Source organism: Sparus aurata, chromosome 24 (assembly GCF_900880675.1).
Source record: "Sparus aurata chromosome 24, fSpaAur1.1, whole genome shotgun sequence".
Taxonomy (NCBI): Eukaryota; Metazoa; Chordata; class Actinopteri; order Spariformes; family Sparidae; genus Sparus; species Sparus aurata.
This window is the reverse complement of record NC_044210.1, coordinates 9,249,405-9,266,687: the sequence shown is the minus strand read 5'-3', so window position 1 is coordinate 9,266,687 and position 17,283 is coordinate 9,249,405. Positions and strand designations below refer to the sequence as shown.

The window sequence follows — 17,283 nt, the reverse complement described above, 5'->3', positions numbered from 1 at the left end:
TTGATATATCAGCTAACTTTGTGTGTGTTTGTTTCACCAGTTTCCCTGGATTTTAGCTGACTACACTTCAGAGGAGCTGGACCTGTCTGATCCTCGAGTGTTCAGGGACCTGTCAAAGCCAGTGGCTGTTCTTAATGACCGAAACGCCAAGGCTGTTAGAGAGAAGTGGGTTTATATGTCTGCAATTTATTTGCACATTTTTTTTTATAATCTTTAATTTACAAATTAAATCTAATAAGACAGATGTATATGAAATGTGTCAGCGGCTGGATGGAGGCACGTTGCCGAAAACCACAAGTAAATTGTTAAAATGTGTCCATTAGGTATGAAAGTTTCGAGGACCCGACAGGCACCATCGACAGGTTCCATTATGGCACCCACTACTCAAACGCTGCCGGAGTGATGCACTACCTGATAAGAGTGGAGCCCTTCACCTCCCTGCACATCCAGCTGCAGAGTGGACGGTAAGCCTCAGTTAGACTCACACCAGCAGTCAGCCCCATTTACAGCCACTCCTCCTCTACTTTCCCTCCATTTGTACCCAGCCTTGATAGTTTGGCATTTCAACATGTGTATGTATTCTCCCTATTAATCTGTACCATCCCGCATGGGCTCAGGTTCGACTGTGCCGACCGCCAGTTCCACTCCATCCCTGCAACATGGCAGACGCTCATGGACAACCCCAACGACGTCAAAGAGCTCATCCCAGAGTTCTTCTACTTCCCAGAATTCCTTGAGAACCAAAATGGTGAGGTTTTGGCATTACGTACCCTTTTCAAAGTTTAGAATATAAAGTAAGAATAAAAATAGTGACTTTTACCATCAAAGTTTCTTAAAGCGACACTGGTAGCCCTGAGCTGTCTAATCATTCTATAAATAGATTGAAAAATAATTAAAAAGATATGTATCCGAGCAGATTATGATTTAATCCCTGGATTAAACAGATATTTCATTCAGAATATGATCATAAATGTGTTTTTCATTCTTTTTTTCTTCTTTTTTTTCTCTCTATTTCACCTCCCTCTTCTTGGTCCCTTGTCCTTTGTTGTTATTGTCCTGCAGGCTTTGATCTGGGTCGCCTGCAGATCTCCAAGGAAAGGGTAAACGATGTTATTCTACCCAAATGGGCCAAGTCCCCTGAGGACTTCATCTACAAGCACCGTAAAGCCCTGGTGAGATGCAGTTTTAACTCTACTGCTGTAATATTACTTTAAAAAATAGTACAGTGTTGAATTATATGTAATGAATAAAACTTAAACATCAGTGCAGATTGTCTAGAAAGCAGTGTGCTGTCTGGTCTGTTTACACAGATGTAGTTTTGTGCTGTATATTTCTGTGTTACTTGTTGTGTTAATGTGTATTTTTTGCGAAGCCTGGTTTACAGCCACAACATGTATGTGTTTTTCTCTTAGGAGTCAGAGTATGTATCAGCTCACCTCCATGAGTGGATCGATCTGATCTTTGGTTACAAGCAGAGGGGTCCTGCAGCTGTGGAGGCCCTGAACGTCTTCTACTACTGCACATATGAGGGTAAGCATTCAGGACGGTTGCAGTACTGTTTGTGTAAAATGCTTTCAGCAACAGATTAGATGCAAAAGTGTGTGAATACAGATTAACAACAACAATTACATTGTTCCAAGTACTCAGGAACAAAAAAGAAAATGGAAATAATTGATGATTTTCTCATCAAATGCATATTGATCCGTTCAAATTGTTCTAAACTGTATTACTTAGATGTTCCAGTTAATGACCAAAGGAGAAAGTTGACTGAGTTTTTGGTTTGGTGTTGCAGGAGCGGTGGATCTGGACGCCATCACTGATGAAAAGGAGCGTAAAGCCCTGGAAGGCATGATCAGCAACTTTGGACAGACACCCTGCCAGTTACTCAAGGTGCAGACACACACTCACTTTAGCTTCATAAGAAATAAACAAAAACACTGAAGCCTATAATGACTAATGTAACCAAGTTTCTTCATCTGTGTTTATGGATCAGATTACGACTTTTGTATGTGTGTGACTTCACAGGAACCCCATCCAGTGCGACTGTCTCAGGAGGAAGTGGAGAAGAGGAAGGCTCAGCTCGACTCGTGTCCGCTCAGCATGTTCGAACACCTCAGCGACCTCAAGTCCTTCTTTGTCGAGGTTTGATTTTCCACTCCTCACCTTTCAAAAGCTTGTAAACTATAACACAACTGCAATTAATCAACTTTTTTCCTCATTGTTGCAGGGTATCAGTGACAAAGTGCCGCTGGTCAAAGCCGTGGTGCCAAAGAATCAGTCCCATTCTTTCATCACCCAGGGGAGCCCCGACACTATGGTGAGCCTCAGCGCTGATACTAATAATAAATATGATAATAGAAATCAGAAAAGAAAGTTGTAAACAAAAAGAATGATTGGATGGATGATAGACACCAATGTCTTCATTTCTCCAGGTGACGGTGAGTCAGAACTGCCTGGTTGGGACCCACGGGTGGCTGCCTTACAACAAGAACATCTCCAACTACTTCACCTTTATTAAGGACCCCACAGTGTCCAACAGCAAGTGAGAACACACACCGCACACATGCAAATCAGTACATTAATAGCAATGTTGCTCTGAGGTACCAGCTTGTTCTCCTCTGTCTTCCTCTTGCCATTTCCTCATAGAACCCAGCGTTTCCTGTCTGGACCCTTCGCCCCCGGTGTGGAGGTCACAGCTGGATTATTTGTGGTCTCCCACGATGGCAAGTTGCTCTTCAGCGGCGGCCACTGGGACAACAGCCTCCGGGTCACCTCCCTGGTTAAGGGCAAGACTGTGGGACAGCACATCCGACACATGGGTAAACACAGGCCCCGCTTTCACACCTCATTTCTAGACAGGACATAAGAATCAAAAACAAGAGTGAGGGTACTGGTAGCAACCTGGTGTTTTAAAACAAGCAATACAAATACACAGTTTATGATTCAGGGTTGTGTCCACTCTGTTTAAATGTCCTGTAATAATCAGTCAGTTTGTTCCTCTCTCTCTCAGACATTGTAACCTGCTTGTCAACGGACCACTGCGGCATCCACCTCATCTCCGGCTCCAGAGACACAACCTGCATGGTGTGGCAGGTTCTGCAGCAGGTAAGGATGCTTATACACCATGACAGATACTGATCTGCAAACAGTCATAGATTTCACTTCGTGAAACATGTAGACACAAAATACAATTCCTGTATGTTCATTATTTAGTGATTGCCTTGAATAATTACATCCTTCTGTTTTTACATTTCTTTCATCCCTTGTTTTTAAAGTCAAATGTACCACAAGAGTATATATAATATGCCTAATTTATTCATCATCTGTTTCTATGCACATTTAATATGTTTGCTCAAAAAGTGTAAACACCAGAAAATCATACATAAATTGAAAAAACACACAAATGTTTTAATGCCAGGTTAAAGAGGAAAAGTTGGGATATGAATAAAGGGAAAATGCAAAAAAAAAAGGATCGCAGAATGTCAAAACATGAGATCTGTGTGGACAGTGAGAAGACTGCAACCTTCCCCATAATAGTACAAAAACACATATAATACTATATTTCCCTCATTTTTTCCCTCATTTGAGGTTTGACTGGTGCTCTTTAAATTACATCCTCTTGTTTTGCTGGCTTCTTCAGTAGTTAAATGGCAGCTGACTGGAGGAATAGCACCACCAGCTGTTTATCTTGAGGCCTCAAACCTCCTAAAAGTCACATAACAGTGGATGGAAATGTGCATTAATTTGCATTTTTTATTATTCTATTCAAAGTTTTCACTAAATTTGGAAACTTGAAAATGTGTCTCTTTGTCGTAACTCCCTCCAACCAGACACATTGTCCTCAGGCTGTTTGTTTGCTCCGTTGTGCAGGGTGGAGCTCCTGTGGGTCTCTATCCCAAACCAGTTCAGGTGCTGTATGGACACAAGGACGAGGTGGTCAGTGTCAGCATCAGTACAGAGCTGGACATGGCTGTGTCTGGATCACGGGTAAGAGCACACACAGACCAGGAGCTCAACAATGATTCTGTATCTGCTGCTTCATATAAATTGGTGCTTCAAGAATTGGCTTAAGTCATATGTGTTACTGAAAAAACTATTCAGCCACATCCTGAGTTAATGAGCTATAAATTATTGGTCTTTAACAGAAGACAGATTTGTAATGTTTTATACATTATTGTGATTTCAAATGCCATCTAATTCTTGCAGTTCAAGCACTGCCACAAATAACAAAACCAATGGCTGACTCAACCTTCCTTTTTATTTCAAGTGTGCTTAACATTCAAGTTTGAGTAGATACATGGAGGCTACATTAAGTTAACCTGGAGAAGAACTTATTTCTCTGTTAAATGAGTTATTGATTTATCTTTGTTAGTTATGTAATTGAAATTGAATTTAGTTTGATCCACAATTCCCATTATAAAAAGCAGAGAACCCTGGTGAATGTTGTCACAAGAGAAATTGCACCATTAGTTATAACTTGCAGGTATTAGCTTGACGTTTTTTAATTACCACCATGGAAACACACTTGATGTGTCTGTGTTTTACAGGATGGGACAGTGATCATCCACACGGTGCGTCGGGGTCAGTACATGCGTTGCTTGCGGCCGCCATGCGACAGCTCCCTGCCTCTCTCCATCCTCCACTTGGCCGTGTCCTGGGAGGGTCACCTGCTGGTGCACACCTGCCTGGAGGGCAAAGCAACACTCAAGGTGCAGGCACAGTCTTTTTTTCCACTTACACAGCATACAAATAGACTCCAAATATGGAGGACTGAAACTGAAAATAGTTAATTAATAAATTAATGCTTGATAAATAAATATACTGTTGAATACACCAAATGTACAACATTCATTCATTCATTCATTCATTTATTTATTTATTTATTATTTATTTATTTATGATCTGGGCAGCTTTAGTCCTCAATATGAAATGAGAGGGAATTTTATTTTTAAATATGATGTTCAAAAATGGTATTTACATTTTTGTTTGTTTTTCACTTTCCAGGATAAAAACGCTCTACATCTGTACTCTGTAAATGGGAAGCACCTTTGCAGTGAGCCTCTGATGGAGCAGGTTACTGATATGTGTGTGTCGGGAGAGTATGTAGTCATCGGCAGCGAGCAGGGATACATGTCCATCCGTGACCTCTACAGGTAAATTCCCATATGTCTAACAAACTTATTGTCAGATAGAGACCACGTCCATTTTCTGAATATTTCTGATGGATTTTGAACTAATGTATAGTTTCTCTCGCAGTCTGTCTCTTTGCACAGAGCCCATGGCCATGCGGGTGCCGGTGCGTTGCGTCTCGGTCACCAAGGAGCAGAGCCACGTCCTGGTGGGCCTGGAGGACGGCAAGCTGATCATCGTGGGCGTGGGCAAACCTCCGGAGGTAAAGAACTCGCTGAGGAACTACATCGCTCAGAGCCTGGAGGGATCGCCGCTCATGGCCTCCCCCCTGCTGGCCCCACTCCGAGCTCGCTCACCAACCCGCCTGCTGCACCAGCGCGACCAGCTGGTGTTCAGCCCCTCTCGCGGCCCCCACAAACCCTAGCAGCTCCCAGTCCCTCCGTCCCCTTCCATCCATTGCTGTAGATCTGACACACACACACACACACAAATATATACCTATGTTGCGATGCTTGGCCTCTGTATCCTCAAAGACCTTTTTTAACGTAGAGTCACCTCTCTTTCTCAGGGATGGTTGTCGCCCACAATCACTCATTTGGCTTCATTCCTCCCAAACCACAACACACACACACACACACAGAGAGAGAGAGACACAAGAACACACGAACACATACACTTCTTAGGTTGAATCTTTAAAGTTGTGAGGACCAGCCAAAATGTCCTCACTTTGTTGGTAAAAAAGAAAGAAACCGGTGCTGGTCCTCACTTTAGCAAGTACAAGTACACACACAGACACACCGCACATATACATCTGAGCCACGCAGATTTAACACATTCCTTCAGCAAACAGCTGAGCAGAAACATTGGCCAGTAGAACCACAACTGTGACATGAAACGACTTGTTGTGTTTACCTCATTCAGCTGGTTTGTTTTTTTTCAAAATATTTGGCATCAGTGCAATATTTGACTTGATTTGGCCGTTGACCTGGGATAAACCCCATCCCCTGCTGTTTACCTGAAGTGTCATTATGTTACGTGTTCGAGTGTACTCTAAAAATATAACAAATATGCTGTGAAACAAACACTAATTAACGCTTCTGCAAACTCAAGCCATATCGATAGTGTAGCCACAATCTTATAATGCAAACTAATAATCTTGCGCCAAGATAGACTTAAATGTTTTGATAATGTAGAAAGTGTGGTAGTGTAGCTGTCGGAGGTTGATACAGGCAGTCTTCCTCTGAATAGTTTGATCATTGCATGTTTATTTTTCATCTTTTCTGTTCAAACTGACTCACCAAAGTGAATCGAGCTTTGATTTATTCTGTAATGCCTCACAAGCTTCACAAGTCACTCAAGCTCTAATGAACTAATCAATCACTCATGAATCATATCCCTCCTCCTTTTTTTTCCCCCCCTCGTTTCCTTTGACTTCACGCTTTTTCTTTCCCCTCTCTCCCCCCTGTCCCACTTCCTCCTCCTCCTCCTCTTCCTCTTCCTCCACTATTCTCAGATGCGTTCGGGCCAGATCACACGGAAGCTGTGGGGCTCCAGCAAGAAACTGACCCAGATCTCCTCGGGGGAGACGGTGTACAACATCTAGCGTGACCATCCTTACCCATCAAGCCCTGAACCCCCCCCTTCCCTTCCTCCACACACATCCACCCACATTCCTGTCACCCAGTTTGCTTCCATACATACTCTGTCTGAGGAGCTCTCCTCAGCACCTTTCCAAAGTTTAACAGGAGGTGGGCAGCTGTGTTTGATGTGCTAAAAACATTTAGCATCACAAAGTCTGCTTGTCCATGTGTCTGTTGTTGCCGTGTGTGTTGCTACTTTGGATTGACTGCATGGCGCCGGCGCTGTGGTTCAAATCCAGACGCAGCAGCACCCTCACCACCACTACCCGCCACTCCAAAACATCCTAATCTCTCAGCCAGTCATCAACATTTTCACATGAAGCTACATGGTTACGCGAAGAGGCACTGTGTACTCTCTGACCTGCTCAGCTTCGGTTTAACAGGATCGGTCATCTTACTGCTCTCATGTTTGTTTGTATGTATGTTTGTATGTTTGAATGTGTGTGTGTGTGTGTGCATGCGCAGTATATTGCCATGTGGTATCTCAAAATATAGTTTCAAGTGGCCTTTTCGCCTCCTCTTTGTTTGCCTTCGATGCAGACAGGCGGGCCTGTGCTCTGTAGGCGGAGACTCCTCATGGTTGCCTCAAAGCTGCCACACAGCAGCCTTATGCAGTAAGACGGCTCCATCACTCACAAGACCAAACTCTCTGCCTTTTCCTGTATGTTTTTATATATATAAATGTGTGTGTGTGTGTGTGTGTGTGTGGGTGTGTGTCATTTGTTTTTTATTGTGGATTTCTTTGTTGTTGTCTGTTTCTTTATGCATGTGCCCAGCAACGTGGCATCTGTTTGTACGCATGGCATTTTTGGTCCAGTTTGAGATTAGGTAGCAAAGTGATGGAGGAGTTTGGGGTTTTTATTACGCTTGACTTGTTTTGTTTTAGAAACATCTGACACACAACAGAAGATAGCATCTGTAGCGTCTGTCTTTAATGTTAGCATATCATTTAAGATGTAGTTTTATACAAAATAATTTACACTACAGGCAAGGAAACACTACACTCTGAAACGCAAGACGCTTCCATGTGAAGATTTATCAGAGCAGTAGAGAGAGGAGAAACGCTCTCAGTGCTTCGTCGAATGTTTTTAAGTTACTTGAATCCGTGTTTATTTATAAGTCAAAGTAGCAGTTTTTTTAAAATCACACTTTCATGGCATACTTTAAACTCTTCCGACTGTTTGGACACCTGTAAAAGAGGGAGAAAGAAGAAATCCTCAAGGGCTTTATGAGATGTCAGTGTTAACAGCAATACAGCTCCTTCATCGGGTGGCTGTCAATGCTTCCTTCCTGTTTTTTTCCTGTCTCGTATCCCGTCTTCCTTTAGCTTAACTGGGACAGTAAATGCACCCTAAGATCCCCGCCCTCAACTGCCTTTAGCTCTCATCAATCGCATCAAACTATCACCCTTTGTTGTTTTTACATCTCATCCTCCTTCCCGCTCATTGTGAAGTGACTGATTTCAGAGGAGTTTTTCCTTTTGTCGAGAAGGTCCGCATGCCTTGTGTAGGTCGCTCGAAAGACGTGTTGTTCGCTTGTGTGAATGTGATTGTCAGAATCACAAAAATGCCACAGTATGAAGCTCCTGTGGATAAGACTGTGTGGTTTATATTTTTGCACCATACCTGTGTGTGTGTGTGTGTGTGTGTGTGTGTGTGTGTACGTGCGTGTGTGGGGTGTGATTGAATTTGTGTGTGTGTATGATTGAATTTGTGTGTGTGTGTGTGAGTGTGTGAGAATATTTTTATAGCCAAATTCTTGATTTGATCATATATGTTAATACTGTTTCTGTGAACCATGGCAGCCCTCAGTCATGTTTTAGGCATTGGACATGGGGTTGCTCTTGTGGTTCCCCTTTTTTGTGTTTGGTTTGTATTTAAATGTCACAGCGAGGCAGAGTGCAAAGACCAATCTGTGTCCTTCTAAGAGATTTCTGTGAAAGGTGCATAAAATGTTTTTCAATGCAGTTTTTTTTTTTTTGGACATTCGTTCATCCACATTTTGTCGTTCAGACAAAAGACCACTGTTTGAGTTATTCCACGACTGCAACAAAACGGAGTGCCTTTATCCCCCGGTGTGATGTTGACATAGAGCTAGGTTAAAGATAATTGTCCCTGACTTTACCGTAACTCAAATAAAAGCAGCATTCCAGATGTTAAAACCTCCACAGGTTCAACGGGAACCAAGGATATACTGTAGGACTTCAAAATAAAAAAATGTACTATTTTGTGTCTTAGCAACATTCTCTGTGACTGTCACCAAATGGATGTGTGTATATCTGTGATTATTTATGAATACAGTATATAATGTACAGCATGATTTTTATTTCAGTGTATTTGAAATGTACTTTTGCACTTTCCAGGTACTAAATTGTAACAAATTGTTTTAACTTGGCTCCCTAATCTGTACAAACTGCTTTGTATACACAAGTGGAAAATGATCATTAAAGTCTTGTCTAAATTTAATTGGATTGTATTGATTGTGGTTCATCTGTCAGAGGTCTGAAGAAGAATGAAGAGTGACTGCCATGGCTAAGATAAGCAAGTTATCTTCTTGTGACTTTTAAGCACAGACATAAAACACACACGTGTAACATGCCAAGTTTTATTCAAGGACATATGGATGTACACAATGGTAGCCCATACCAATGGAAACGATGTCTGTGAGAGAGATTGCTAAGTATGTTCAGAAGGAGACAAATCAAGATGTTGTATCTCTCTGTCGTTTTCATGCAGTGATCGGGTACGAGCAGATAGACGCCCTCTTCAGCTCACAATCGTTGGCCGTCCACCAGCTCTCATCTGCAAAAAGTGGTAGTGACAGGTTGTAACAACCATTCAGAGAGTATTTCTTAGCGCATTAAGTAAGATTTGACTGAACCCAACATGACTGTCAGAGTGTAAAATATCTGCACTGTTTAAGCCATCGATTGATGTTGTATAATTGTACAAAAGGGATAGAACCAAGAGTAACTAGATCCAAGGGGAGGTTGTCCTTTGTGCCGAAAGGGCAACGATAATGTCACACAAGTTAATGTTTTAGTATTTTATTATCTTTGCATGAGAGATCTGGACTTCCCTGATCAAAACCCTTTGATAAGTTGCGCAACTAAAGCTCTATTGTTTAATGTGTAACACAAACCGGAGTACATACTAAAACCTGGGACACTGATGTTAGTCGAACAATTTTAAATAACAGAGGTGTTACATAGTGCTTTAAGTATTAACACTTTTTGGTGACGGAGAATCAAAGTTCTAACATTTAGTTTTGAAAGCAACAAATGTGTTATTTATTTTTTCAAGTCTCGTAGTCTCACTTTAATGGTCTGCCTGTCTGCTGACTTCAGACGTAAGTCAGTGATTAATGTGTGTTACTGTGTCTGTAGCGTGTGAGTGCAGTTCTTACCCATCTTGAACATCGCTACACAGACAGGCTTATCAGTGTGAATGTTGGGGTGACCTGGCATCCAGTCACTGTAACTCCACTCTGACCCATCGACCCACGATCCCTGCTGGTTCTGAGGTGTGCAACACAACATATATACAATAAATCAAACATTTGCACGCAACCATTCTTATTTTAAAAATATGTTGTTATAAGTAAAGTAGTACTTAAGGACCAGTAAAGTTTTATCTTTATATGTGCTTGTACAGACACAGATGGAATAGCCTAAAATAAAAGTTTAAAGGTCAATGTTCCACCAAGGTAAGAATAACACTATCTGTCTGTTGATAACATATCTAATGATAGTCTCCTTGGCCTCCAGTCCAAGTACAAGAGCAGACTGCTGGCGTCAGTCGATGAGCACATGAAAAGAAAATGTTGATCTGAGATTCTAATTTTGTCCTTTTTCTTTAAAAAGAACAATTACATTAATTTGGATATATCTACATACTATAGGGACAGAAAGCCTGGGTTCTGATCAGTTGGTTCCACTGCTAGTACATTACTACAGCAGTGCATATTTTACTCCTTCAAATGTGGGTTGTTGAGTGTTGATGAGCCGAACTTGCCTTGACTGTGCCTCCGAGCCAGGTCAACACAGGGTTGTTTTTACCCCCCTTAGTCACCAGGGACACCAGGCGGGAATGCAGATCACCACTGGTTACAGATGCAAGCTCAGCATTTGGGGCGAGAGCTCTGCATAAGGCCTGGAGAACAAAAGACAAAGAAAAGTGTGAGACTTATTCACAGAGCCTCTCAGACTCTGGTGACATGGACTCACCAGTTAAAGTTCAAATGGGAAGTATTTCCCTCCCTGTAATTTGAGATATAATGTCTCTTACCTGTGCCTCTTGGAAGGCCAGTTGATTGGGGTTGAACTCATAGCAGTTTCCATTGATGACCTCCCCCTTACATGCCACTGTCTGTGTTTTGCGGCCATTAGTGGAGGGTTCTGTTCCCTGCCTAAAGCCCTCTGGGATATGAGAAGATGGTTCGGTTCCCTGCCTAAAGCCCTCTGGGATATGGGAAGATGGTTCGGTTCCCTGCCTAAAGCCCTCTGGGATATGGGAAGATGGTTCGGTTCCCTGCCTAAAGCCCTCTGGGATATGGAAGGATGGTTCGGTTCCCTGCCTAAAGCCCTCTGGGATATGAGAAGATGGTTCGGTTCCCTGCCTAAAGCCCTCTGGGATAAGGGAAGATGGTTCGGTTCCCTGCCTAAAGCCCTCTGGGATATGGGAAGATGGTTCGGTTCCCTGCCTAAAGCCCTCTGGGATATGGGAAGATGGTTCGGTTCCCTGCCTAAAGCCCTCTGGGATATGGGAAGATGGTTCGGTTCCCTGCCTAAAGCCCTCTGGGATATGAGAAGATGGTTCGGTTCCCTGCCTAAAGCCCTCTGGGATATGAGAGGATGGTTCGGTTCCCTGCCTAAAGCCCTCTGGGATATGGAAGGATGGTTCGGTTCCCTGCCTAAAGCCCTCTGGGATATGAGAAGATGGTTCGGTTCCCTGTCTAAAGCCATCTGGGACCATGTGGATGGGTTCAGTTTCCTGTCTAAAGCCATGTGGGACCATGTGGATGGGTTCAGTTTCCTGTCTAAAGCCATCTGGGACCATGTGGATGGGTTCAGTTTCCTGTCCAGACAACACATCTGAGGCAGACAAAACTGGTTCGGTTCCCTGTCTGAAACCGTCAGGGAGACGAGGAGCAGAGAGTTCCTCCACCCGGACCCAACCAGCACCACTTCTTTCGGCTGGAACATCAACAGTGACTGGAAGACAGATGGTTATTTGATTATACAGACATGAATATAGTGATATTCTATCAAGTACATAAAATACAAGACTAAGATGTCACAGCCACGCTAAGGGCTATATGAGGCTAATATACGTTGGGTTGATTTAGTATTTATTACAAGTTACTGTAGTTTATCCTCTGCAGACTATAAATGTCCAGATTTTACATAAATTGATACTGAGATTCTTTTGTAACCACTCAAAAGTTTTAATCTGCTGTGAGTAATAAAGTTAATGGATTTCCAAAGTTATGGGATCAACATCTGGGGACATGGAATGTTTGTAACTATTGAGTAGATTTTGAGATATAAGTAAAAATGTTGCCCTACCGTTGACCTACTATTCCTATATTCCTATACCTACTATAAGTCAAGTGATGCATTGTCTTGGATCCATGATTTTTTTTTTTTTTTTTTTACATTTTATGGCAATCCATCCAATAGTTGCCTGGACCAAACTGATAAACCAACCCACAGACAAACATTTTGATCCCAAGAGTAGTGATGCCAATGATACCAAAAAGCATGTAGTTTTACAGACATCTCTGCTGTATCTTGGTAGTTTCTTGTGAAAGTAGTGGAGGATAAATCATGACGGAATTTGCTCACCCTCGTCAGTCAGCCAGTGTCTTCTTTCCATCTCTCTATTTCCCAGAGAAGTACGGGTGAAATCTGTAAGGGGAAATGTACAAATGTTCTCAGGTCTTGTTGCTAATGTACTAACATCTTTCCATCTAATCAGTAAGCAGCCGAAATGAGACAAATGACCCTTAAAGTTATGAGTTCCTCATAAGGTTTGAATCTATACTTACCCACTCTCCTTTCCATCTCGCTGATGTGTTCTTGCATCCGGCCGGTGTTGAGGTCAACAATTATTCTCCTGGAAGGCTCAGTACCTTGTCTGAAGCCGGCGGGAACAGTCCGACGGATGTCATAGTGTTCGGTGCCCTGGCGAAAGTCATGAGGGAGCTGGTAGGTTGAATATGTCTTCTGCAATCTTCTAGGGACCGCAAGTGGCCGAGCCTGGAGGCCTGCAAAGGCTGTTGTTTGATTTACAGTTAGTGTTTGAATTCACAACCTCGATTAAACGAACACTTTTGCCAGTTTTAGGAAACATGACTGTTTGGCCTATTACATATTAAATATTACATAACTGTTGTGCCAGGATACAATGTGGGACACAGCTTTTCTTTAACAGTGTAATAAATCAATAATGGTCAAAGTCGTCAGTCCAACTGATTAGCTTGTTTGCCCTTGTAACACTTTTAGTGCCAAGGGAACACGGCTGCTGTTAGTTTTGGCTTGACAATGGTCACACAGTTAATTTGGATTGTCAGAAGGAATAAATGTGTTCTTAATTTTTTTTGGCTGAGTCTCAAAATTATTTCTCACATTTTTTACAGGGAGCAGTGAAAACAGTCATAACAGTCTATCAAGACATCTAATTATCAATGTAATGTAATGTAATTATATGTATGAATATAGAAGCCCATACCAGATTTTAATTTGTTAAAATGTCAAAGAAAAGCTTAGTACATCAAGACAATTGAAAATTGATCATGAGAAACCAGATACATTTAGTTTTTTTTCTTGATTACATGGAAGATCATCTCGACATTATGTCAAGATTATTTGATTTAGATTTTTTTGCATGACAAGCTGTCAAAACGCTTCTGGTTTGATTTTGAAATAATAGTTTTAAAAAACTGATCCTTTAGAAAACCTCCAAGGCCATGTCTTGTAAAAATATCCTGAAGTATAACATCTGGTTATGTCACCGTCTATCGGATATTTTGGCCGTGACGAAATAAACCCCGAGACACACAACAATGACAAAGTATTCGTTAAGTCACAACAAATTAAATAAATGCTTAAAAGACATTTCTTCACAAGAATGACTACCTTTGACAGATATGAAATAAACATAACTACTGTGGTAGAAGGGGTCATACCTGACAGTGTCAGGAGCAGCAGCACTACCTTGAACATCCTGTGAACACCAGAACAAACAGAACAACCTTTTGAGATGTTTTAGCATTTAAGTTGACCATCAACCCAAACAGCTGTTTCAGTGTAGAGACTCTGCCAGTTTTTTGCTCTGCTTACCTGAGACGGCGGTGATGAACACTAAGCAACGTGAAAACAAAGGGCCGTGCATTAATAGGCCACTGTCTTGGTCATAAACCCGACCCTACCAATAAGACTCGGAGTGAGATAACTGATCAATCTGACCACTGATATTGGATGCACTTTGCCTTCGTGAACACAACATTAACAGCAGCTGATAAAGTGCAGGAGGTCAAAATTTGACCTGCGATGTTAAGTCATCAGACAAATTGTTAGTTTTCCTGGACATCCTATTATAACGTGCACATGCCGTTTTCAGGGTCTTGTAAATATGTTCCAGGTGAATGGCACTTGGTTTAATCAAGGGGTCAATCAATATAAGTGAACGTAGTCAGAGAATGGAAAGCAATGTGAACAGATTGTAAGCATGACCGTGATTGTCAATAAGGCGGGTTTGTTTTGGGAGGTACTTTACAGGTTATATTGGTGTATTTGTAGGTATACATGTAAGCCATACTGGTACCATAGACTTTAAAAACAGAGGACTAGGGGGACATTTGGGGCCACTGATAAAAAAGATATAATCATATGTTACTGGATACTGACATACTTGATTTATTACTGCATTTCAGCAATGCTAAGGTCTAAAGATAGAGTAAATCATATGGATTCTTTATGGATTTGACAAATTATTTTATCTCTCTGGCTCCACCTAGTGTATATGTAAACACACACACACACACACACACACACACACTCTGCAGATGGAATTACCATAAATAAACTTCATTCTATAGTTTCAACATTCATTATGGTTTCGACAGTCATAAATTGCCTTGCATTTGTGAATAACATTGCACATTCTTGTCATGACAGGACCGAGTTGAATAACTCATTTACAATAATGGGACATGAACGTATGTACAGTGAGTTATAGAAAGTAGTGCCCTGTTTAAACATTTAGGAAATTCAAGGTTGTGTGGCATTTGATTTGTATTTCCGTTAGTCCCTCTGGCAGGAGAGAAGAGCGGAGCTCTTACATTTTGACGGCTTTGACTGTCACTGCTCCATACTTTGGGAGTGTCTCGACTGTAATACTCAGTTACACTGAGTGGAAGTTACACTGTCAAGTGATCGTTACTATGTAACAAAATGCTTTAACCCCGCTTTGCCGGCTGACGCCGTGTTTCAAAACGAGTATTAAACTCACTCAGACCCTGATTGGCAAACGCAAGCACGTGTATAGCAGAGTGTAGAGAGCACAGAGCCGTTTCTGTCATACACATAAATACATAATCGCGTCATTGAGCGCTGGACCGTACGTCGACGTCGCCGCCATATTGGATGTGGCAGCTCTCCCCCGTGAACTAATACAAGTCAATGGAGTGAACTTCATAAAGTATTTCTAAGTCAAGAATATGCAGAAAAATAGTAGTCGTAATAATAATATTAGCAATAAGCAAGTGAATTTTCTCTGTTGCACTCAGGTCGTCGCTATGTCTTACCAGTCGGTGATTTTATCTTGTTCCTTTAACATGTACATCGTCAACATGTGCAACCTATCTACTTATCTACTTATTTATTCACTTATTCAACTGTTGATTCTTGATGACACTTTACTTCTTGGCATTGTATTTATTTATTTACGCTACCTTATTCCCTATTTATTTATTGTGTGTACTGTGTTGTTGTACTGTGCCAGTATGCAAGCTGCTGAAACCAATTGCCCCTGGTGGGATTGATAAAGTTGTCTTAGTCTGAATAATAATAATAATAATAATAAAAATAATAATAATAATAATAAACTACATATATGGTGCATATTTATATTTATAATATTAGCCTACTGCAACTTTGCTCTTTTTTTTTTTTACTATTAAATGTTATTGTATACGTTTTCATATTTTATAATGTTCTGTCATGGAGTATATCACTTCACTGCTAAAAGAAAAGAACGCAGGCTCACTGCCAGTTGCAGTTTCGTTTTTTGTCATAATTATTATTAGTAGTACTTATTAGTATTAGTAGATCATCAAAGTGCTATGAGTCAATGCCTCTCATACCTCGGTGAGGTTGGAGGAGTAAGGAGCCAGATCCCAGAGCAGCAGGGTGAGGTCCTGATACAACCAGCTGCTGTTGAACTGATGTTTGGGCCAGGCAACGATCTGATGGAGACACAGACGGACTAACTGAGATGGCCTGGACACAAACTGAAGTTCAGGTTCAGACACCTGACGTCCAGGTAGCTCAGTGTGTTGGATTGTGAGTTTGATCCTTGAGTCAGTCTGAGTTTTGAAGACAGCTCTTCAAATAAAAGAGTCAAAAGCTCAAAGGCTCCTGCCTTTCAGGTATCTGATGAGCTGGTCTGGAGGTTGTGGGTTTGAATCCTGACTCTTTATAAAGTTGCTGCTCAGAAGATAGAGTGAAAACCTCCGAGAGACTATACACATGTGCCGTCCTGTTAGCTCAGCAGGGTGAAACCAGGGTCTGAAGTTTTGAGGTTGTGGGTTTGATTCTTGATTGAAACTTAAGGGGTGATGTTCAAAAGAGTGAAATCTGAAAGAAACGAAGCACGTCTGTCAGATCCAGTAGCTCAGGGTGATAGACGCCCAGTCAGCAGTTCTGAGGTTGCAGGTTTGATTCCTGTAATACTCAGTTAAGTCTGGAGGTTGGGGGTTCAAACCCTGGGTAGTTCATGTGATTTTTAAACCTGATGTCCAAAACAAAGAGTGAAATCCTCTCAGTACCAGAAGTTTATCCCCAGCTCATTAGCTCAGGAAGATAATGTGCTACTTTGAAGACTGAATGTTGTGGATTCAAACCTTTTGAATGCTGCTGTCCACCTGTCTGATCCAGCAGCTCAGGTGGACACTCTACAGGTCAGAGTTTGATCTCATGAGACTCAGTGACTTCTGAAGTCCAACACTGAAAAATGAAAACTTAAAAGCGCTCAGAGAAGAGATGTGTCAGAAGATCCTGACTCTTTATAAAGTTGCTGCTCAGAAGAAGGAGTGAAAACTTCTGAGAGACTCTTTGTCTGTCACATCCTGTTAGCTCAGCAGGGTAAAACCAGGGTTGGAAGTTTTGAGGTTGTGGGTTTGAGTCTTGATTAATTTTCGAGTGTTGAGGTTCAAAAGAGGGAAAAAAGTGTGTCCCCTCCCCGGGGTTTCTAAGAGATGGAAGCAGGGGGTTATGGGAAAATGAACCATC

The 17,283-nt window shown here is 41.7% G+C and overlaps 2 protein-coding genes across 4 annotated transcripts in view; one reads left to right on the top strand and one right to left on the bottom strand.

Moving 5' to 3' along the window:
• Positions 1-9,235, top strand: part of nbeal1 (neurobeachin-like 1) — a 42,870-nt gene extending 33,635 nt beyond the window's left edge. For 2 of the 3 annotated variants that reach the window (XM_030409748.1, XM_030409747.1), the window contains exons 39-54: positions 41-165; positions 324-464; positions 618-748; positions 1,063-1,172; positions 1,413-1,530; positions 1,793-1,890; positions 2,026-2,142; positions 2,228-2,317; positions 2,433-2,542; positions 2,647-2,819; positions 3,011-3,105; positions 3,871-3,987; positions 4,548-4,709; positions 5,005-5,153; positions 5,257-5,392; positions 6,644-9,235. In XM_030409748.1, coding sequence (XP_030265608.1) covers positions 41-165; positions 324-464; positions 618-748; positions 1,063-1,172; positions 1,413-1,530; positions 1,793-1,890; positions 2,026-2,142; positions 2,228-2,317; positions 2,433-2,542; positions 2,647-2,819; positions 3,011-3,105; positions 3,871-3,987; positions 4,548-4,709; positions 5,005-5,153; positions 5,257-5,392; positions 6,644-6,733 — 1,962 coding nt within the window. In that variant the 3' untranslated portion in view covers positions 6,734-9,235. Of the gene's footprint in view, positions 1-40; positions 166-323; positions 465-617; positions 749-1,062; positions 1,173-1,412; positions 1,531-1,792; positions 1,891-2,025; positions 2,143-2,227; positions 2,318-2,432; positions 2,543-2,646; positions 2,820-3,010; positions 3,106-3,870; positions 3,988-4,547; positions 4,710-5,004; positions 5,154-5,256 lie in introns of all 3 variants that reach the window. The other variant, XM_030409746.1, reaches the window with a different exon arrangement.
• A 125-nt stretch (positions 9,236-9,360) lies between these two features.
• Positions 9,361-16,258, bottom strand: LOC115577006 (uncharacterized). The gene is made up of 8 exons (XM_030409754.1): positions 16,137-16,258; positions 13,959-13,996; positions 12,819-13,046; positions 12,616-12,678; positions 11,057-11,982; positions 10,784-10,921; positions 10,176-10,287; positions 9,361-9,571 (listed from the first exon to the last, which is right to left on the bottom strand). Exons 2-8 carry the CDS (start codon positions 13,993-13,995, stop codon positions 9,498-9,500), a joined length of 1,578 nt encoding a protein of 525 aa, XP_030265614.1. The 5' UTR covers position 13,996; positions 16,137-16,258; the 3' UTR covers positions 9,361-9,497.
• Between the last annotated feature and the right edge of the window lie 1,025 nt (positions 16,259-17,283).